A 22,113-nucleotide genomic window follows, 5' to 3' on the forward strand; every position below is an offset into this window, starting at 1 on the left:
TGTCCCCGTTGGGAATTGTGCTTCCTCCCTGGGAGTTGGGTTTCTCCATGAGAATTGGGCTTCCTTTGGGAATTGGGCTTCTCCCTGGGAATTCTGTTCCTTGGGAGTTCTGCTCCCCCTTGGGAATTGGGCTCCTCTCTGGGAATTTGGCTTCTCTGTGCTTCTCCTGGGAATTGTGCTCCTTAGGAGTTCTGCTTCTCCCTGGGAGTCCTACTCCTTCTCAGGAATTTGGCTTCTCCTGGGATTTGTGCTTCCACTTGGGGATTGGGCTTCTCCCCCTTGGGAATTGAGCTTCTCCTGGGAATTGAGCTTCTCCTGGGGATTGGGCTTCCTTTGGGAATTGTGCTCCTCCCTGGGAATTGAGCTTCCTTTGGGAATTGTGCTCCTCCTTTGGAACTGTGCTTCTCCTGGGAGTTCTCCTCCTCCCTGGGAGTTCTGCTCCCCCTGGGAATTGTGCTTCCCCCTTGGGAATTGTGCTCCTTGGGAATTCTACTCCTTGGAATTCTGCTCCCCTTTGGGAGTTCTGCTTTTCCTTGGGAATTCTGCTTCCCCCCTGGGAATTGGGCTTCCACTGGAAATTCTGCTCCTCCCTTGGGAATTGTGCTTCTCCCTGGGAATTGGGCTTCCTTCCTTGGGAGTTCTGCTCCCCCTGGGAGTTCTGCTTCCCCTTGGGATCAAATCCTCTTTGCTCAGGAGCTGCTTGGATTTGTCCTTTTGGGTGCATTTGAAAAGTTTCAGGCTCCAGAGTTAAAAGGATCACGAGATTCTCCATGAATTCCGTGATCGTTTCCCATATTTCCCACTGGAAAATTCATTCCTTGAGTTTTCAGGCTCCAGAGTTAAAAGGATCATGGGATTTTCCATGAGTTTCCTGTGTTTCCCACTGGAAAATTCATTCCTTCCAGAGTTAAAAGGATCATGGGGTTCTCCATGAATTCCATGATTATTTCCCGCTGGAAAATCCATTCCTTGAAAAGTTTCAGGCTCCAGAATTAAAAGGATTTTGTCATTTCCATAAATTCCATGATCATTTCCCATATTTCCCACTGGAAAATTCATTCCTTGAGGAGCTTTGTGCTGTAATTCCCCTTTTTTTTATTTTTCACCCTGGATTTGTGTGGTGGAATCTTCCCAGTGCTGGCATCCATCCCATTCCCCTTTGGAATATTGTTTGGGAAGGATTTATCCATTTCTGAGCATTATTATTATTATTATTATTATTATTCATTATTCATTATTCATTATTAATTTTCATTATTTATAATTATTTATAATTATCACTCTTTTTATCATTATTGTTATATTAATGTTAATAATATTAACAATGGTTCAATGTTAACATCAATATTTCATTAGTAATAATAAATATATAAATATTCTATAAACAATGTGAATATTATTATATAATATTGTTATATACTAATAAATTTAGTTAATCACTAATATTATGTAAATATTAGGATTGTTATGGTTAAATGTTAATTACTAATTGTTATTACTACTAATAGACTAATATTAAGAATATTTTCATAACAATAACAATAGTAATAATAGTAATAATAATAATAGTAATAATAATAATAGTAATAATAATAATAATAATAATAATAATAATAATAATAATAATAAAAAATCCACAGTGGGACTGAAGGAGAGATAAAATCCTGCAGGAATTGCTTCCTGTTAATAAAAACAGGGAAATAACCCCCTCGAGAAACCCAAAAAAAACCCAATTTTTGGATGTTTCTCTTGGTTTAAAGCACCTGGAAGAGAAGAAAAAATGATCGTGGAGCTGAACAAACCTTCCCCCAAAAGTGGCTCTGCACCTGCTGAGGTGAGTCTGGGCAAATTCCTAATAAAAACTTCCCATTCCCGGTCAGTTCCTCCCAATCCCGGTCGATTCCTCCCAATCCCGGTCGATTCCTCCCAATCCCGGTCAATTCCTCCCAATCCCGGTCAATTCCTCCCATTCCCGGTCAGTTCCTCCCATTCCCGGTCAATTCCTCCCAATCCCGGTCAATTCCTCCCATTCCCGGTTAGTTCCTCCCATTCCCGGTCAGTTCCTCCCATTCCCGGTCAGTTCCTCCCATTCCCGGTCAGTTCCTCCCATTCCCGGTCAGTTCCTCCCATTCCCGGTCAGTTCCTCCCAATCCCGGTCAGTTCCTCCCATTCCCGGTCGATTCCTCCCAATCCCGGTCGATTCCTCCCATTCCCGGTCGATTCCTCCCATTCCCGGTCGATTCCTCCCATTCCCGGTCCGTTCCTCCCATTCCCGGTCCGTTCCTCCCAATCCCGGTCAGTTCCTCCCAATCCCGGTCAGTTCCTCCCAATCCCGGTCAGTTCCTCCCATTCCCGGTCGATTCCTCCCAATCCCGGTCGATTCCTCCCATTCCCGGTCGATTCCTCCCAATCCCGGTCGATTCCTCCCATTCCCGGTCCATTCCTCCCAATCCCGGTCAGTTCCTCCCAATCCCGGTCGATTCCTCCCATTCCCGGTCGATTCCTCCCATTCCCGGTCGATTCCTCCCATTCCCGGTCGATTCCTCCCAATCCCGGTCGATTCCTCCCAATCCCGGTCAGTTCCTCCCATTCCCGGTCAATTCCTCCCATTCCCGGTCAGTTCCTCCCATTCCCGGTCAGTTCCTCCCATTCCCGGTCAATTCCTCCCAATCCCGGTCAGTTCCTCCCAATCCCGGTCAATTCTTCCCATTCCCGGTCAATTCCTCCCATTCCCGGTCAGTTCCTCCCATTCCCGGTCAGTTCCTCCCATTCCCGGTCGATTCCTCCCAATCCCGGTCAGTTCCTCCCAATCCCGGTCAGTTCCTCCCATTCCCGGTCGATTCCTCCCAATCCCGGTCGATTCCTCCCATTCCCGGTCGATTCCTCCCATTCCCGGTCGATTCCTCCCATTCCCGGTCGATTCCTCCCATTCCCGGTCCGTTCCTCCCAATCCCGGTCAGTTCCTCCCAATCCCGGTCAGTTCCTCCCAATCCCGGTCAGTTCCTCCCATTCCCGGTCGATTCCTCCCAATCCCGGTCGATTCCTCCCAATCCCGGTCGATTCCTCCCATTCCCGGTCCATTCCTCCCAATCCCGGTCAGTTCCTCCCAATCCCGGTCAATTCCTCCCATTCCCGGTCAATTCCTCCCATTCCCGGTCGATTCCTCCCATTCCCGGTCCATTCCTCCCAATCCCGGTCAGTTCCTCCCATTCCTGGTCAATTCCTCCCAATCCTGAGCATTTTGGGCATCGCATTACAAATTTTCCCAACAGTTTTGTCACTTTTTGGTTTTGCTCCCTGTTTTTTTTTTCCCCACCTTTCCTCATGTGGGAATTTTGCAGAAATCCTAAATGCTGTCAGTGAAATTCCCAGGAAACAAGTCCTCCCTTTGAATTCATTCATTCATTCATTTGAAGGAATTACTGAATTACTTTACTGGAATTTTTGAATTGTTTTTATCCATAGATTTCTTTACCCATAGTTTTTTTTATCCATAGATGTTTATCCATAGGTTTTTTTTGTCTACTGATGTTTTTATCCTAAATGTTTTTATCCATAGATTTTTATCCATATGTCTTTTTATCAATACATTTTTTTACCCATAGATTTTTTACCCATTGGGTTTTATCCATAGATTTTTTAATCCATACGTTTTTTAATCCATACGTTTTTTAATCCATACGTTTTTTAATCCATACGTTTTTTAATCCATACGTTTTTTAATCCATACGTTTTTTAATCCATACGTTTTTTAATCCATACGTTTTTTAATCCATACGTTTTTTTATCCATACGTTTTTTTTATCCATACGTTTTTTTTATCCATACGTTTTTTTTATCCATACATTTTTTTATCCATACATTTTTTTACCCATACATTTTTATGCGTAGGTTTTTTTATCCATAGATTTTTCTCCATAGGTTTTTATCCTTACATCTTTTTTATCCATAGATTTTTTTTATCTCTAGGTTTTTATCCATGGATGTCTATCCACAGATTTTTATCCGTAGGGTTTTTTATCCCTAGATCTTCACCCCAATAACCTCTTGGTGTGTTTTTCCCCCCCTCTCAGAATTCAGGGAATTCTGGAGTTCAGGTGAAGAGCCTGGAGGAAATCATGTGGGAGAAACGGCAGCTGAAACAACGGCAGGAGGAGAAACTGCAGCAGGGATCTGGGACAGTTCCAGCTGGGAACCAGGAGAGGAACCAGGAGAAGAGCCAGAGGAACCAGGAGAAGAACCAGGAGAGGAGCCCAGAGAAGAACCAGGAGAGGAACCAGAGGAACCAGGAGAAGAACCAGGGGAATCAGGAGAAGAGCCCGGAGAAGAACCAGGAGAAGAACCAGAGGAACCAGGAGAAGAACCAGGAGAGGAACCAGAGGAACCAGGAGAAGAACCAGGAGAGGAACCAGAGGAACCAGGAGAAGAACCAGAGGAACCAGGAGAAGCCCCCAGGATCAGGGAGCCCCGAGGCCGCTGTGGGGTCAGCCCAGCTGGGCAGGAGGAGAGGGGGCAGATCCCAGGAGGATGGAGGGACAAACCCTCCAGAGAAGGAGCCAGGGAAAAAGGGAGCTCAGCTGCCCGAGAGGAGAGGCAGAGGTAGGGACTGGGGTTTGTGGGGATCTTCTGGGGTTGGGGTTTGTGGGGATCTTCTGGGGTTGAGTTTATGGGAATGTTCTGGGATTTGTGGGGATCTTCAGGGGTTGGGGTTTGTGGGGATCTTCTGGGGTTGAGTTTATGGGAATGTTCTGGGGTTTGTGGGGATCTTCTGGGGTTGAGTTTATGGGAATGTTCTGGGGTTTGTGGGGATGTTGTGGGGTTGAGTTTATGTGAATGTTCTGGGGTTTGTGGGGATCTTCAGGGGTTGGGGTTTGTGGGGATCTTCTAGGGTTGAGTTTATGGGAATGTTCTGGGGTTTGTGGGGATCTTCTGGGGTTGGGGTTTGTGGGGATCTTCTGGGGTTGAGTTTATGGGAATGTTCTGGGGTTTGTGGGGATCTTCTGGGGTTGGGGTTTGTGGGGATCTTCTGGGGTTGAGTTTATGGGAATGTTCTGGGGTTTGTGGGGATCTTCTGGGGTTGGGGTTTGTGGGGATCTTCTGGGGTTGAGTTTATGGGAATGTTCTGGGGTTTGTGGGGATCTTCTGGGGTTGGGGTTTGTGGGGATCTTCTGGGGTTGAGTTTATGGGAATGTTCTGGGGTTTGTGGGGATCTTCATGGGTTGGGGTTTGTGGGGATCTTCTGGGCTTGAGTTTATGGGAATGTTCTGGGATTTGTGGGGATCTTCATGGGTTGGGGTTTGTGGGGATCTTCTGGGGTTGAGTTTATGGGAATGTTCTGGGGTTTGTGGGGATCTTCTGGGGTTGGGGTTTGTGGGGATCTTCTGGGGTTGAGTTTATGGGAATGTTCTGGGATTTGTGGGGATCTTCAGGGGTTGGGGTTTGTGGGGATCTTCTGGGGTTGAGTTTATGGGAATGTTCTGGGGTTTGTGGGGATCTTCTGGGGTTGGGGTTTGTGGGGATCTTCTGGGGTTGAGTTTATGGGAATGTTCTGGGGTTTGTGGGGATCTTCAGGGGTTGGGGTTTGTGGGGATCTTCTGGGGTTGAGTTTATGGGAATGTTCTGGGGTTTGTGGGGATCTTCAGGGGTTGGGGTTTGTGGGGATCTTCTGGGGTTGAGTTTATGGGAATGTTCTGGGGTTTGTGGGGATGCTTTGAGGTTGGGGTTTGTGGGGATGTTGTGGGGTTTGTGGGGATGTTGTGGGGTTTGTGGGAATATTCCAGGGTTGGGTGTTCTCGGAATGTTCTGGGGTTGGGGTTTGTGGGAATGGTCCATGTGGGGTTGGGGTTGAGGGAGCTCAGCTGCCCAAGATTTGATGGATAAAGGGGTTTGATGGATAAAGGGAGTTTGAGGCATTTGATAAATAAAGGAATTTGATAAATGGATTTGATTGGTAAAGGGATTTATCCATCTGATAGATAAAGGGGTTTGATGGATAAAGGGGTTTTATTGAGGGATTTGATAGAGGGATTTGATAGAGGGATTTGATAAATGATTTGATAAAGGGATTTATCCTTTTGATTGATAAAGGGATTTATTGATAAAGGGGATTTGATAGATGAAAGGATTTGATAAAGGGGTTTGATAGATAAAGGGGTTGATAAAGGAAGGGATTTGATTGATAAATTTTCCCCTCCTTTTCCCTCCATCCCAGCCAAAGCCAAGGTGTGTCTGAAGCCTCTGGATGGCAAAGCCACTCCCAAGCAGCCCTTGAAGAGGAAGGGCCCCGAGGGCCACCCCCCTGCTGTGGTGGCAGTGAAGCCACTCAGTGCCACCAGCGGGGACACCCAGGAGCCCTCAGCCAAGGTAAGGCCCCAGAACCCCCAAATTCCCAAAAAAAAAAAAAAAAAACCCTGGAAAACTGAGATTTTTCTCCAGCTCTCCCAGAACTGTCAGGGGCAGCACATTCCTGCTTTGGAGGCATCTCCAGAATTCAGAAATTGGGAAGGATTTTTGTCCTTTCCAAGGCAAAAATTCCTTTAAAACCCCAAATTCCCCATTTCAGGAATGCTCTGCTTCAGGTGAAGAAGCAAAAGAAGAATCTCCTAAAATTTGGGATTTTTCCTCATTTCAGGGATGCCTAAAATTTCATTTAAGTGATCATTTCATTTCAGGAATCCCTGAAATTTGGGATTTTCTAGATCCTGAAATTTGTCCTGCTCCTCATTCTCAGGTTCTCCAGAATTCGCTGCTGGGATTTTGGAAGGATTTTTGTCCTTTCCAAGGCAAAAATTCCTTTAAAACCCCCAAATTCCCCATTTCAGGAATGCTCTGCTTCAGGTGAAGAAGCAAGAGAAGAATCTCCTAAAATTTGGGATTTTTCCTCATTTCAGGGATGCCTAAAATTTCATTTAAGTGATCATTTCATTTCAGGAATCCCTGAAATTTGGGATTTTCTAGATCCTGAAATTTGTCCTGCTCCTCATTCTCAGGTTCTCCAGAATTCGCTGCTGGGATTTTGGAAGGATTTTTGTCCTTTCCTTAAAAAAACCCCAAATTCCCCATTTCAGGAATGCTCTGCTTCAGGTGAAGAAGCAAAAGAAGAATCTCCTAAAATTTGGGATTTTTCGTCATTTCAAGGACGCCTAAAATTTCATTTCAGGAATCCCTAAATATGGGATTTTTCCTCATTTCAGGAATGATTTCATTTCAGAAATTTCATTTTGGGAATCCCTAACATTTGGGATTTTTCCTCATTGTAGGAATGGCCTGCTTCAGGTGAAGCAGAAAAAGAAGAATCTCCTAAAATTTGGGATATTTTAGATCCTAAAACTTGTCCTGCTCCTCATTCTCAGGTTGTTGTCGCCACTCCTGAGGACAGCCTGGGCTCCAAGCCTCGGAGGGAGAATTCCCAGAGCAGGTAACCCCAAATTCCCAATCCCAAATTCCCTTGTGGGGTGGGCACCAGGGGGAAATCCCATCTTTGAGGGAAATCAGTCCCAAAACCCTACAGAGGAGCTGTTAATTGCAATTAATGTCTGTGCAGCAGAGCTGCTTTGGGGTTCCTACAAATGCTGCACTTGGGCACTCCCCAGAATTGATCCTGGACTCCCCAGAATTGATCCTGGACTCCCCAGAATTGATCCTGGAGTTCCCAAATCTGATTTTGGACTCCCCAAACTGATCTAGGACCCCCAAAACTGATCCTGGACTTTTCAAAACTTATCCAGGACTTCTGAAACCAATTCAGGACTCCCCAAAACAGATCTCCTGGACTCTGGTCCTGGACTTCCAAAATTGATCCTGGACTCCCCAAAACTGATTTTGGACTCCCCAGACTGATCCAGGACCCCAAAACCATTCCTGAACTGCCAAAATTGATCCAGGACTTTCCAAAACTGATCCTGGACACCAAAACCAATCCTGGACCCCCCCAAAACTGATCCTGAACTCCCAAAACTGATCCAGGACCCCAGAACTTACCCTGAACTGCCAGAATTGATCCAGGACTCCCCAGACCCAATCCCAGGCACCCCAAACCCAATCCAAGACTTCCCAAACCCAATCCCAGCTCCCCCAAACCCAATCCAGGACTTCCCAAACCCAATCCCAGCCCCCGTAAACCCAATCCAGGATTTAACAAACCCAATCCAGGATTTCCCAAACCCAATCCCAGCCCCTCCAAACCCAATCCAGGACTTCCCAAACCCAATCCAGGACTTCCCAAACCCAATCCCAGCCCCTCTAAACCCAATCCAGGACTTCCCAAACCCAATCCAGGATTTCCCAAACCCAATCCCAGCCCCTCTAAACCCAATCCAGGACTTCCCAAACCCAATCCAGGATTTCCCAAACCCAATCCCAGCCCCTCTAAACCCAATCCAGGACTTCCCAAACCCAATCCCACCCCCCCAAACCCAATCCAGGACTTCCCAAACCCATTCCAGGCCCCCCAAAACCCAATCCAGGACTTCCCAAACCCAATCCCAGCCCCTCTAAACCCAATCCAGGACTTAACAAACCCAATCCCAGCCCCTCTAAACCCAATCTAGGATTTAACAAACCCAATCCAGGACTTCCCAAATCCATTCCAGGCCCCCCAAAACCCAATCCAGGACTTCCCAAACCCATTCCAGGCCCCCCAAAACCCAATCCAGGACTTCCCAAACCCAATCCCAGCCCCTCTAAACCCAATCCAGGACTTAACAAACCCAATCCAGGACTTCCCAAACCCATTCCAGGCCCCCCAGAACCCAATCCCTGCCCCCCTAAACCCAATCCCAGCTCCCCCAAACCCAATCCCAGCTCCCCCAAACCCAATCCCAGCTCCCCAGACCCAATCCCAGCCCCAGGCCGATCCCAGCCCACCCCCAAACTCCGCAGTCCCCGTCCCTTGTAAAACCAACACCTCAAACTCCACCTCGGGCGCCTCCCCTGCTGACTTCTCCTTTCTCCCTGCTCTCCCCAGCCCCCAGCTGCAGCCTGGCAGCCAGGGGGGTTCCCTGGCACACTCAGAGGTGTCGGGATCCTCCTCCTCCTCCTCTTCCTCCTCCCTGGAGGCTCCGCTGAAGCTGCGGCGCCTGAGCTCGGCCGGCGCCGCCAAAGCCGCGCTCTCGGTGGAGGACGACTTCGAGAAGCTCATCTGGGAGATCTCTGGGGGAAAACTGGAGGCAGAAATCGACCTGGATCCCGGCAAGGACGAGGATGATCTCCTGCTGGAACTCTCGGAGATGATTGACAGCTGAGAGGGGAGGTTTTTTATGGAGAAAAAACAAAACGGGGGAAAAGACGCGACGCCAAAAAGAAAAAAACCCTAAAAAAGCAAAGTTTCCTCCTGACACCCCGCAGAAATGCTGTAAATGTTGTTGGATCCGTGGAGGAGATGCTTTCCCAGCTGGAAGCACTGTTGGATTGTTAGGAATAGGCAGAGTCTGCTCTCAGTTATCCCAAAATTCCAGGCTGGGTTTGTCCCGGCGGCTCCTCCCGCACGGGACAGGACAGAGCACTTGGAACTCCCTGGGGGGACACAGATCCCATTGCAGAGCTCCCTCCTGGACAGAGAACCCCAAAAATCCCTGGAGTTACTATGTCAACTCTGGAATCCACGGATGGACTGGGAATTGGGGGAATTCAGGGAAAAGAGGGGGTGGAAAAACACGAGGCAGGATTTTGGACCAAACCCTGCCAGGGTGAGCCTGGCTCCAAATGATCTGGGGGGATTTTTCCTGGGATCCTGGCATGGGGGAAGGCAAAATTCCTCCTGGGATTTGGGAAAAGGAGCATTGCTTCAAGTGCCTCTGGGTTCTGAGGATTTCTCCTGCAATGAAGCTCCCACATCCAGCTGGGATCCTTTCGGGAGGGGAAAAAAAACCACCTGGAATGTTCCCCCTTGGCTGCTTCCCTCTTTTCCAGCCTCCTTTGGAGATGGGATTGGGTGGAATCCCCGTGGGTTTTTGGTTTTTTTTTTTCCATTTTGTTTGGGGGGTTTGTTTTTTGGTCTTTCTTTTTTTTTCCTGTAAATATTTTATTCTTCCCATTTTATATTTGTATGAATCTATTTAAGGGATTAAAGGTAGGCTGCTCACTGTGGTGTCCTTGCAGAGCTCCGTGCTTTATTTAAGGAATGGCATCGAACAACTTGGGAATACTGAAATTAATTAGAAATTAATGAGGCACGGGAGTGGGGGGGTCAAGCCAGAGGGGCTGGAAAATCCTGATGGAGCTGGGAAGGGTCTGGAGAATCCTGAGGGAGCTGGGAAGAGTTTGGAGAATCCTGAGGGAGCTGGGAAGGGTTTGGAGAATCCTGATGGAGCAGGGGAAGGGTTTGGAGAATTCTGAGGGAGCTGGGAAGAGTTTGGAGAATCCTGAGGGAGCTGGGAAAGGTTTGGAAAATCCTGATGGAGCTAGGAAGGGTTTGGAGAATCCTGAGGGAGCTGGGAAGGGTTTGGAGAGTCCTGATGGAGCTGGGAAGGGTTTGGAGAATCCTGATGGAGCAGGGGAAGGGTTTGGAGAATCCTGATGGAGCTGGGAAGAGTTTGGAGAATCCTGATGGAGCTGGGAAGAGTCTGGAGAGTCCTGAGGGAGCTGGGAAGGGTTTGGAGAATCCTGAGGGAGCTAGGAAGGGTTTGGAGAATCCTGAGGGAGCTGGGAAGGGTTTGGAGAGTCCTGAGGGGATGGGAAGGGTTTGGAGAATCCTGAGGGAGCTGGGAAGGGTTTGGAGAATCCTGAGGGAGCTGGGAAGAGTTTGGGAAATCTTGATGGAGCTGGGAAGGGTTTGGAGAGTCCTGATGGAGCTGGGAAGGGTTTGGAGAATCCTGAGGGGATGGGAAGGGTTTGGACAGTCCTGAGGGAGCTGGGAAGGGTTTGGAGAATCCTGATGGAGCTGGGAAGGGTTTGGAGAATCCTGATGGAGCTGGGAAGAGTCTGGAGAGTCCTGAGGGAGCTGGGAAGGGTTTGGAAAATCGTGATGGAGCAGGGGAAGGGTTTGGAGAATCCTGATGGAGCTGGGAAGGGTTTGGAGAGTCCTGATGGAGCTGGGAAGGGTTTGGAAAATCCTGATGGAGCAGGGGAAGGGTTTGGAGAGTCCTGAGGGAGCTGGGAAGGGTTTGGAGAATCCTGAGGGAGCAGGGGAAGGGTTTGGAAAATCCTGATGGAGCTGGGAAGGGTTTGGAGAATTCTGAGGGAGCTGGGAAGGGTTTGGAGAATCCTGAGGGAGCAGGGGAAGGGTTTGGAGAATCCTGAGGGAGCTGGGAAGGGTTTGGAAAATCCTGATGGAGCAGGGGAAGGGTTTGGAGAATCCTGATGGAGCAGGGGAAGGGTTTGGAGAATCCTGAGGGAGCTGAGGAAGGGGCTCAGCCTGGAGAAAAGGAGGCTCAGGGGAATTTCTGGCTCTGCACAGCTCCCTGCCAGGAGGGGACAGCCGGGGGGGATTTGGGATCTTATCCCAGGGAACAGGGCCAGGAGCAGATCACGGCTTGGGAGAGATTTCAGGGATGAACAGGATGAAAGCTCCGGCGCTGTAAGTGCACAACAATCACTTTAAAATGAAGCTGGGCATTTTAAGGCACAGCTCCGCTGTAGCTCTGAGCCAGGGGTACATTTTTAGCGATTTATTTTTTTTTTTTTTCCGATGAATTGTGGTTATTAAAACCAAATAAAATAATAGCCAAAAAAAAAAAAAAAAAAGAAAAAGCTAATACGAGAAAAAAAAAAAAAAAAAAAAAAAAAACTAGTAAGAGCAAAAAAATCATAAAAATGTTTAAAATAAATGTAATAAAAAACTCCTCACGGCCTCACACCGCCGCTATCCCACACTGCCCCGTTCCCGTTCCGCCGCTGTCCCACACTGCCCCGTTCCCGTTCCGCCGCTATCCCACACTGCCCCGCGCTCCCGTTCCGCCGCTATCCCACAGTGCCCCGCTCCCGTTCCGCCGCTATCCCACAGTGCCCCGCGCTCCCGTTCCGCCGCTGTCCCACACTGCCCCGTTCCTGTTCCGCCGCTATCCCACACTGCCCCGTTCCCGTTCCGCCGCTATCCCACAGTGCCCCGCGCTCCCGTTCCGCCTTCCCACACTGCCCCGCTCCTGTTCCGCCGCTATCCCACACTGCCCCGTTCCCGTTCCGCCGCTATCCCACACTGCCCCGTTCCCGTTCCGCCGCTATCCCACACTGCCCCGCGCTCCCGTTCCGCCTTCCCACACTGCCCCGCTCCCGTTCCGCCGCTATCCCACAGTGCCCCGCGCTGCTCTCCCCTCACAGCCATGGCGTACCGCGGGCAGGGCCAGAAGGTGCAGAAGGTGATGGTGCAGCCCATCGTATCCTGCCGCCAGCCCTCAGGGCGCCGGGGGAGCGCGGGGAGGCCGCGGGGAGCGCGGGGCGGGCGGGAAGGGAAGGGAGCGGGGCTGGCGGGTTCCACCGCGGGGATCGCGGGTTCCCCTCAGGCGCTTTCGGGTCCCCGGCGCTCCCGGCTGCGCTGTGCCCTTAACGCTCGGCTCCAGAACCTGATCTTCCGCTACCTGCAGAACGTGAGTGCCGGCAGCGGGCTCTGGGGGGAAGGGAGCCCAAATGCCACCCAGTGCCAGCCCTGCCGTGGCAGCGACAGCTCCCCCTGTCCCAGCCCCGCCTGGGACACTGCCAGGGATGGGGCAGCCACGGATTCTGTGGGAATTTGCAGGCTGGGAATGAGTCAGGAGTCCTGAAATTGGGATTTGTTACGGAATCCTGGAATGGGTTGGGTTGGAAGATCTCAAGGATCATCCCATTCCCAGCCCTGCCCTGGGCACGGACACCCCCCGTGATCCCAGGGTGCTCCAGAGCCCATCCAGCCCTGGGGACTCCCAGGGATCCAGGGGCAGCCACGGATTCCCTGGGAATTCCAGGGAAGGATTTATTCCCAACATCCCATCCAAAGCAGTCCAGGGAATCCTGGAATGGGTTGGGTTGGAAGGGATCATCCAATCTCATGGGCAGGGACACCTCCCACTATCCCAGGGTGCCGTTTTTACCAACTTTACCCATTTTATTCACTTCATCCACTCTCCAACCTGGCCTGGGACACTCCCAGGGATGGAGCAGCCCCAGCTCCCCTGGAAATTCCACCCAGCCCTTCCCAGGGAAAGATTTATTCCCAAAATCCCATCCAAAGCAGCCCAGGGAATCCTGGAATGGGTTGGGTTGGAAGGGATCCTCCAATCCCATGGGCAGGGACACCTCCCACTATCCCAGGGTGCATTTGATCCATTTGATCCTTTTTCTATTTTACCCATTTTATTCCCTTTAGCCATTTGATCCATTTTACCCATTTGATCCATTTTACCCATTTTACTCTATTTTACTCATTTTATTCACTTTATCCACTCTCCAACCCGGCCTGGGACACTCCCAGGGATGGAGCAGCCCCAGCTCCTCTGCCAATCCCATCCCAGCCCCTCCCAAGGAAGAATCTCCAAAAAAGCCCATTTAACCCCAAGAACCCCCATTTTAACCCAGAAAAAAACCCTGTTTAACCCCAAAAAATCCCCCAAAACCCTATTTAACCCCAAAACCCCACCAAAAAAATCATTTAACCAAAAAAAAGCCTCCCCAAAACCCCATTTAACTGCAAAACCCCCCATTTTCACCCCAAAAACCCAGTTTTAACCCACAAACCCCTATTTTAACCCCAACACCCCAAAAAAAAAACCCGCCAAAACCCCATTTAACCCCCAAACCCCCCAAAACCTCATTTAACCTCCAAAAGCCCATTTTTAACCCCCACCCCTCTAAATCCCATTTAAACCCAAAAATCCCCATTTAACCCCAAAACCCCCATTTTAACCCCAAAACCCCATTGTAACCCCAAAAACCCTGTCCCTGACCCCCAATGTCCCCGTGCCATCCCTGACCCCAAATGTCCCTGTGCCCATCCCTGACCCCAAATGTCCCCATGCCATCCCTGACCCCAAATGTCCCTGTGCCCATCCCTGACCCCAATGTCTCTGTGCCCATCCCTGACCCCGAATGTCCCCGTGCCCATCCCTGACCCCGAATGTCCCCGTGCCCATCCCTGATCCCAAATGTCCCCGTGCCCATCCCTGACCCCAATGTCCCTGTGCCCATCCCTGACCCCGAATGTCCCCGTGCCGTCCCTGACCCCGAATGTCCCCGTGCCCATCCCTGATCCCAAATGTCCCCGTGCCCATCCCTGACCCCAATGTCCCTGTGCCATCCCTGACCCCAAATGTCCCCGTGCCCATCCCTGACCCCAATGTCCCTGTGCCCATCCCTGACCCCAAATGTCCCTGTGCCATCCCTGACCCCAATGTCCCTGTGCCCATCCCTGACCCCAATGTCCCTGTGCCGTCCCCGCTGTCCCCGTGCCATCCCTGACCCCAAATGTCCCCGTGCCATCCCTGACCCCAAATGTCCCCGTGCCATCCCTGACCCCGATGTCCCCGTCCCTGACCCCAAATGTCCCCGTGCCATCCCTGACCCCGATGTCCCCGTCCCTGACCCCGAATGTCCCTGTGCCATCCCTGACCCCGAATGTCCCCGTCCCTGACCCCGAATGTCCCCGCAGAGGTCGCGGATCCAGGTGTGGCTCTACGAGCAGGTGAACATGAGGATCGAGGGCTGCATCATCGTGAGTGCCCGGCCCCCCTTGGCTGTGGGGTCACCCCAAAAACCCCAAAACCGCCCTCCTTCCCGGCCCCAAACCCAGCGCTGCTTGGGGCTTCTCGCACATGCGGGGTTTGGGGCTTTTGGGGTTTTTTTTTGGAGTTTTATGATTTTTTTCGGGTGTTTTGGAGGTTTTTTTTTTTTTGCTTTTTCAGTTTTTTGGGGGTTTTTGATACTTTTGGGTGGTTTGGTTTGGGTTTTTTGGGGTTTTTTTTTGGTTTTTTGGGGGGTTTTGGGTTTTTGGGGGGGGTATTTGGGGTTTTTTTGGGTTTTTTTATTTCATTCAGGGGCTTTTGGGAGGGTTTTTTTTTGTTTTTGGGGGGTTGTTGGGGTTTTTTGAGGGGTTTTTTTTTAGTTTTTTGGGGTTGTTTGATATTTTTCGGAGGGTTTTTTTGATTCTTGGGGTTTTTTTTGGGTTTTTTTATATTTTTGGGTGGTTTGGTTTGGGTTTTTTGAGTGGTTTGTTTTGGGGGTTTTGGAGTTTTTTGGGATTTTTTGGTTTCTTTTGATTTTTGGGGGGGTTTGGGAGGTTTTTTTGGGTTTTTTTTTTGGTTTTGAGATTTTTTGGGGAGGGTTTTTTGGGTTTTGGGGTTTTTTGGGTTTTGGAGTTTTTGGGGAGGTTTTTTTGGGTTTTGGGGTTTTTGGGGAGGGGTTTTTTGGGGGGTTTTTTTGGGTTTTGGTGTTTTTTGGGGGAGGTTTTTTGGGGTTTTTTGGGTTTTGGGGTTTTTTCGGAAGGTTTTTTTGGGTTTTTTTGGGGTTTCTCTGAGGCTGGTGCTGCTCCTCAGGGCTTTGATGAGTACATGAACCTGGTGCTGGACGATGCTGAGGAGATCCACTCCAAAACCAAGGCCAGGAAGCAGCTGGGTACGTCAGGGGGGAGGGGAGCCTGGAACTGGGGGGTGGGACCCCAAATCCGGGGCTGGGGTCCTAAATTCCAGGTGTGGGGTTCTGGAACCTGGGTGTGGGGCCTTAAATCCAGGCTTTGGGGTTGGACTCCAGGTTTGGGACTGGGATCCAGGTTTTGGGGTTGGACTCCAGGTTTGGGATTGGGATCCAGGTTTTGGGGTTGGAATCCAGGTTTTGGGGCTGGGATCCAGTTGTGGGGCCGGGCTCCAACTGTGGGATTGGGATCCAGGTTCTGGGACTGGGATCCAGGTTCTGGGACTGGGATCCAGGTTTTGGGACTGGGATCCAGGTTTTGGGACTGGGAGCCAGGTTTTGGGACTGGGCTCCAGCTGTGGGATTGGGCTCCAGCTGTGGGGCTGGGATCCAGCTGTGGGGCTGGGCTCCAGCTGTGGGGCCGGGCTCCAGCTGTGGGATTGGGATCCAGCTGTGGGATTGGGCTCCAGCTGTGGGGCTGGGATCCAGCTGTGGGGCTGGGCTCCAGCTGTGGGGCCGGGCTCCAGCTGTGGGGCCGGGCTCCAGCTGTGAGATTGGGATCCAGCTGTGGGATTGGGCTCCAGCTGTGGGGCCGGGCTCCAGCTGTGGGATTGGGCTCCAGCTGTGGGATTGGGCTCCAGCTGTGGGATTGGGCTCCAGCTGTGGGGCCAGGCTCCAGCTGTGGGATTGGGATCCAGCTGTGGGATTGGGCTCCAGCTGTGGGATTGGGCTCCAGCTGTGGGGCCGGGCTCCAGCTGTGGGGCCGGGCTCCAGCTGTGGGATTGGGCTCCAGCTGTGGGATTGGGCTCCAGCTGTGGGGCCGGGCTCCAGCTGTGGGATTGGGCTCCAGCTGTGGGGCTGGGATCCAGCTGTGGGGCCGGGCTCCAGCTGTGGGGCCGGGCGGGTTTGGGGCGCTCCCACCCCAAACCCCCCCACATTCCCCGGTGCTGTTGGGTTCCAGGTCGGATCATGCTGAAGGGGGACAACATCACCCTCCTGCAGAGCGTCTCCAATTAGGATCAGGCTGCTCCCAGCCCCAGATCGGGATTGGGAACTCTGGGAAACCGGGATGAGCCACGGGGGAAATCCCTGAGCTCCTGGGGGAGTTGTGTTTTGTACTTTGGGGTTTTCTTTGGGGAATAAAATGGGTTTTTTTCACAAAATCTGGGATTGGGGTTTCAGTCTCGGGGTGGGGAAGAATGTTTCCCAAGGGTTTTTTTCCCTGTGGGATTGGATCTGGGGGTTCAGGATCCTGGGGGTTCAAGTTTTCCCAAACAAAGTCCTTTATCCCAAAAACAATCCCATCTTCCCCAAATCAATCCCATCTTCCCAAAACCCATCCTTTCTTCCCCAAATAATTCCAGTCTTCCTAAAACCCATCCCTTCTTCCCAAAAATAATCTTGGGAATTCTGTGGGAATTCTGCCTGGAGCATCCCAAATTCCTGCCAGAACGGGAAAAATCTTCCTGAGGGCTCTGGACAGAAGGGGGAGCTGCGAGCTCGGCTTTCCCCAATCCTGATCCCAGCCGGAATTCCCAGCCTCAATCCCGGCCGGAATTCCCGACCCCAATCCTGGCCGGAATTCCCGACCCCAATCCCGGCCGGAATTCCCGACCCCAATCCCGGCCGGAATTCCTGACCCCAATCCCAGCCGGAATTCCTGACCCCAATCCCAGCTTGATTTTTCCCCAGTCCCAATCCCGGTCAGAATTCCTGACCCCAATCCCGGCCAGAATTCCCCATCTCAGTCCTGGCTCAGCTCTCCCTGATCCCAATCCTGGCTGGAATTCCCCATCCCAATCCCAGCCAGAATTCCTGACCCCAATCCCAGCCAAGATAGGGGTAAAATCCTGTAAAATTCCTACAGAACCCTGTAAGGGTCACCCCATAAGGTCCCTCACCCCTTAAGATCCTTCTGGGATGAGCAACATTCCAGGTGCCACTGGGAGCAAGTGGAGCAATCCCAGTAAAACCAGTCTGGCTGCGAAGGGGGCACTGGGATGAGGGAAATCCCAAATTTTCCTGGGAAGAAAAGCAGCAAAGGGAGCAATCCCAGTGGGTTGCTCATTGGGATTTTACCCATTGGGATGCTACAGAACGGGGGAAATTTGGGAATTCAGTGGGAAGGGCACACCCAGAACTCCTGGTGACACCTCCAGAGCTTCTGCTGGCCTTTGTCACCCCACAGAGGCCCCGGAGCCGCTCGGGGGCCCTGCAGGTTGTGGGGCCAGGAGGGATTTGGGGGGGAGCTCCGTTTTGGGGGCAGTGACGGCAGCAGGGCCCCACAGAGGGGTTTGGGGGCAGCCGGCCCCAAAATTCCGTTTGGGGGCCCCATCAGCCACGAGCCCTTATCAGCAGGGCTGATGTGATAAGGGGGGTGAGATAGGGGCGGAGCAGGGCTGGGAGAGGAAATGGGGGGCACCGAGTGTGGCTGTGTCACCCCACAGGTGTGCAAATCACTTCTGGGGACTGTTAAAGGACCTGGGAGGGTTTGTGTCACCTCCCCCTGTGCCCGGCCACTGCCACCACCCCGGGTTTGTGTCACCTCCCCGGGTTTGTGTCACCTCTGCCTGTCCCCAGACACTGCCACCTCACCATGTCCCCGGCCACTGCCACCACCCCAGCTTTGTGTCACCACCCCGGGTTTGTGTCACCTCTGCCTGTCCCTGGACACTGCCACCTCACCATGTCCCCGGCCCCTGCCACCACCCCAGCTTTGTGTCACCTCCCCGGGTTTGTGTCACCTCTGCCTGTCCCTGGACACTGCCACCTCACCATGTCCCCGGCCCCTGCCACCTCACCAGCTTTGTGTCACCTCCCCGGGTTTGTGTCGCCTGTCCCTGGACACTGTCACCTCCCCCTGTGCCCGGCCGTTGCCACCACCCTGTGTTTGTGTCATCTCCCCAGGTTTGTGCCACTTCTGTGTGTGCCCAGCCACTGTCACCTCCCCCTGTGCCCGGCCACTGCCACCTCCCCGGGTTTGTGTCACCTCCCCGTGTCCCCGGCCACTGCCACCTCCCCGGGCTGGCGGCTGCAGGGGATGGAGACCCAGGATTCCCCCGGGATCCCCCGGAGCAGCTGAGGGAATTCCAAGGGGCGGTGCCCTGGGGTGGCACATGTGTCCCCGCAGGGCTCCGGGAATGGGGACACCGCCCCCGGTCCCCGTGGGATCGCAGGAATGGGGACACCGCCCCTGGTCCCCGTGGGACCCTCGGGAATGGGGACACCGCCCCTGGTCCCCGTGGGACCCTCGGGAATGGGGACACCGCCCCCGGTCCCCGTGGGACCCTCGGGAATGGGGACACCGCCCGTGGGACCCTCGGGAATGGGGACACCGCCCCCGGTCCCCGTGGGACCCTCGGGAATGGGGACACCGCCCGTGGGACCCTCGGGAATGGGGACACCGCCCCCGGTCCCCGTGGGACCCTCGGGAATGGGGACACCGCCCGTGGGACCCTCGGGAATGGGGACACCGCCCCCGGTCCCCGTGGGACCCCCGGGAGCACAGCGGGATCAGCTCGGAGGCAGCGCATCCCAAATCCCATCCCAAGCCGCTCTTACTGATCCCAAAAAAGATCCTTTTTCCCACAGATCCGTGCTGGAGGCGCTGGAGAGGCAGAGCCCGGCCCGTGTCCTGCTGGAATTCCTGGGAATTCCCGGGATTAGCCCAGCCCCAGCCCAGCCCAGCCCAGCCTGGGGAGCTCGGGAGGTTCAAGAGGAGCTCAGGGGCTCTTCCAGCCGGGCTGGAGTCTCTCCAAGGCTGCATCCCGAGGGTGGTCGCAGCCCCGGGGAGGGGAGGAACCGCGGCCAGGCTGATTCTTGCAGGGGCAGCGTCCCCTTCTCCCACAGCGCCAGCCCGGAGCGCTCCCGGGGTTCATGCCGGGGCTCTCTCGGGGCTCCTCCCAGGGTTCATCCCGGAGCGCTCCTGCAGCTCTCCCGGGGCTCATTCCGGAATTCATCCCGGGGCTCTCCCGGGGCTCATCCTGGGGCTCATCCCGGAGCGCTCCTGCAGCTCTCCCGGGGCTCATCCCGGGGCTCTCTCGGGGCTCCTCCCGGGGTTCATCCCGGGGCTCCTCCCGGGGCTCTCTCGGGGCTCCTCCCGGGGTTCATCCCGAGGCTCATCCCGGAGCGCTCCTGCAGCTCTCCCGGGGCTCTCCCAGGGCTCATCCTGGGGCTCATCCCGGAGCGCTCCTGCAGCTCTCCCGGGGCTCATCCCGGGCTCCCGGCTGGAGTTCCTCCTGTCTTTCCCGGCTGTTGGCAGTAGCGAGGGTGTCCCTGGACACAGCGGGTCCCTTTCCTACTCCATCCATCCCCCGGCCCGCCCCGGGCTGCGGAGGGGCTGGAATTCCGCTCCTGGAATTCTGTTCTTTCCCCTGTTCCTTTCCCTGTTCCTTTCCCTGCTCCTGGAATTCCGCTCCTTCCCGGCTCTTTCCCTGCTCCTTCCCCCTCCCCCAGCCTTTCCTCGGCGCCTCAGTTTGATTTCCCAGAGGGATCAGCCCCGGGATGCCGCGCCAGGAGCGCTCCGGGCCGGGCCGTCCCTTGCCGAGCGCTTTTCGGGTGCCAGGGAGCTTTTCCTGGGCGCTGCAGGAGTCAAACCCCGCCGTGCCGGGGCAGATTTGGGGGATCTGCGGGCTGGAAAACCGGGATCTTGCCGGGTGGATGCTCCTGGAGGCAGAAACGGTTTTGTCCCGGCTGGGTTTTGTGCCCTCAGCCTGGAATGTGCAGGGATGGAGGGAGGGAGGGAGGGACGGAGGATGAACCCCCCGCTCTCAGCCCATCCCTGCGGGCTCCCGGGGGGGGGTCTCTGGGTGGTCCCAGCCCCTCGGGCCGTGCCTTTTCAGGAGGGGACAACCGTGCGAAACCAGGGCGTGGGGAAGGAAACATTCCTGCCTCGTTGTTCTTGAGCGTCCCACACACGGAGCCGGCCCTCGGGAAAGCTCCGTGCGCGGCCGGGATCTGCAGGGAAAGCAAACAATGGCATCCCCGGGGACAACAATGCCCCATTGTCCTTTGAAGCCCGAACAATGAGACAATGGCCCTCAGTCCGCTCCCTCCATTCCCAGGCACGCCCCCCCCGCGGCCCCGGGACCGCCTGGGCCCGGGGGCTCCCGCTGGCCCCGAGGAGCCACCGCGCTCGCCGCTCGCTGTCCCCTCGTCCCGCTCGGTCCCTCGCTCCCGGGGTGAGTCTGGGGGGTCCCCGCGGCCTCTCCCGCTCGCGTGGGGTGTGCCCGGTAAAGGAGGAGGAGGAGGAGGAGGTTTCTCTTGGATCCTCGGCGTTTCGGCGGCGGGGAGGGGATGGAAAAGTCCCGTCGGGTCACGCGGGCCGTGCCCGGAGAACAGCGGGGCTTTGTTGTCTCCGGGGGTGGCCACTTGTCAGCTCGCCCTGAAGGATTCCTGGGGAATCCGAATCCTCCTCCTCCTCCTCCTCCTGGTGGCGTTGGGAACGAGCCCGCCCTGGAGCCGGCAGGTCCGGCGAGGAGGCGGCAGGGCGTGGGGGGCAGGGGGTGCCCCCCATCCAGCGGGGCCTGGGGCACCCCGGGAGCCTCTGAGCCGCTCCCCAGATGTCCCCAGGCCACCTCCAGCCACCCCCGGGGATCCACCCGCTGTCCCTGTGGTCCCCAGGAGCTGCGGGAGCAGCCCGGGGTGAATCCCAGCTGGGGACAGCGGGGGTGGCAGCGGGGGTGGGTGGTGCCCACCCTGCCACCCCGAGGGTCCCTCCGGGAGGGCACAGCCGCGGAGAGAGCCGTGGAATGCTCTCCACGGGCTCCCAAAATCCGGGCGGGGTGGAGATGCAGGGCTGGGGGGAGCCGGGACCGCCAGTTCCAGGGTCGGGACTGCTCGGCTGGGCTCGGCTCAGCTCTGGAATCAGCCCAGCTGGCACCGGGCCCGGTCACCTCTCTGGTGCCACCCCCGTGTCCCTGTCAACATCCTCGGCCGCTCCTCTGGGGCCACCTGGGGTCTCATTTGTCCTTTTCCCGGTGCTTTTTTGGCGCGGGGATGGGGGACACGGGGACCTGGCTGGCCCCAAAGGCCACCAGCAGCCTCCAGCGCCCCTTGCGGGCTTCCAGGACCCCCCAAAATCTCGCATCCCCCCCAAATCCCGCTCCTGCCGGTACCTACGGGCAAACAAACGCACCTGAATAGGGAATGAATGGAGGGAGAAAAGAGCCCGGAGCACTTTGTGCTCGCAGCGAGCCGGGAACAATCGCTAAATACAAATCAGCAAGAGAAAAGGCAGAGAGAGAGAGAGAGAGAGAGACAAAAGCAAGAACGGCGGCACAAAGGAGAGGAATGAAATGGTAAAGTAAAGTCAAACAAAAAGGAGCCGGGCTGAGACAAAAGGAGGGAACAATATCCCCGAGGCAATAGGCTCCTGAACAATGGGGACAGTGACAGCGGCACAAAGACACACTGTTTGCAAGTAGACGTTATCTCACACAGCCACTGGCAGGCCTGGCCCTGGCGCTTCTATTTTCAGGGATGCTTTTGTGCTGCGCTGAACAATATTCCTTGCATGGCTGCAGATACTGAGATCAGGGGAGGCTTTTTTGGGATTTTTTTTTTTTTAAAGCCTTCCCGGTG

At 54.1% G+C, this 22,113-nt stretch overlaps 2 protein-coding genes across 4 annotated transcripts in view; both read left to right on the forward strand.

Moving 5' to 3' along the window:
• The window catches only part of ZC3H11A (zinc finger CCCH-type containing 11A), a 29,661-nt gene extending 20,386 nt beyond the window's left edge, over positions 1-9,275 (forward strand). For all 3 annotated transcript variants that reach the window (XM_068173139.1, XM_068173138.1, XM_068173140.1), the window contains 5 exons: positions 1,761-1,834; positions 4,074-4,599; positions 6,212-6,363; positions 7,353-7,417; positions 8,966-9,275. In XM_068173139.1, coding sequence (XP_068029240.1) covers positions 1,761-1,834; positions 4,074-4,599; positions 6,212-6,363; positions 7,353-7,417; positions 8,966-9,242 — 1,094 coding nt within the window. In that variant the 3' untranslated portion in view covers positions 9,243-9,275. The remainder of the gene's footprint in view (positions 1-1,760; positions 1,835-4,073; positions 4,600-6,211; positions 6,364-7,352; positions 7,418-8,965) is intronic.
• Positions 9,276-12,189: 2,914 nt separating this feature from the next.
• SNRPE (small nuclear ribonucleoprotein polypeptide E) lies at positions 12,190-16,686 on the forward strand. Its single transcript, XM_068173149.1, has 5 exons — positions 12,190-12,311; positions 12,495-12,521; positions 14,555-14,617; positions 15,438-15,516; positions 16,493-16,686. Exons 1-5 carry the CDS (start codon positions 12,258-12,260, stop codon positions 16,546-16,548), a joined length of 279 nt encoding a protein of 92 aa, XP_068029250.1. The 5' UTR covers positions 12,190-12,257; the 3' UTR covers positions 16,549-16,686.
• The last annotated feature ends 5,427 nt before the right edge of the window (positions 16,687-22,113 follow it).

This window comes from Anomalospiza imberbis, chromosome 26 (assembly GCF_031753505.1).
Source record: "Anomalospiza imberbis isolate Cuckoo-Finch-1a 21T00152 chromosome 26, ASM3175350v1, whole genome shotgun sequence".
NCBI classification, from domain to species: Eukaryota; Metazoa; Chordata; class Aves; order Passeriformes; family Viduidae; genus Anomalospiza; species Anomalospiza imberbis.

Coding starts and splice junctions, on each gene's coding strand:
- SNRPE (XM_068173149.1), top strand. CDS start 12,258: ATGGCGTACCGCGGGCAGGGCCAGAAGGTGCAGAAGGTGATGGTGCAG. Junction 12,522..14,554: donor TCTTCCGCTACCTGCAGAAC/GTGAGTGCCGGC, acceptor ATGTCCCCGCAG/AGGTCGCGGATCCAGGTGTG. Junction 14,618..15,437: donor GGATCGAGGGCTGCATCATC/GTGAGTGCCCGG, acceptor GCTGCTCCTCAG/GGCTTTGATGAGTACATGAA.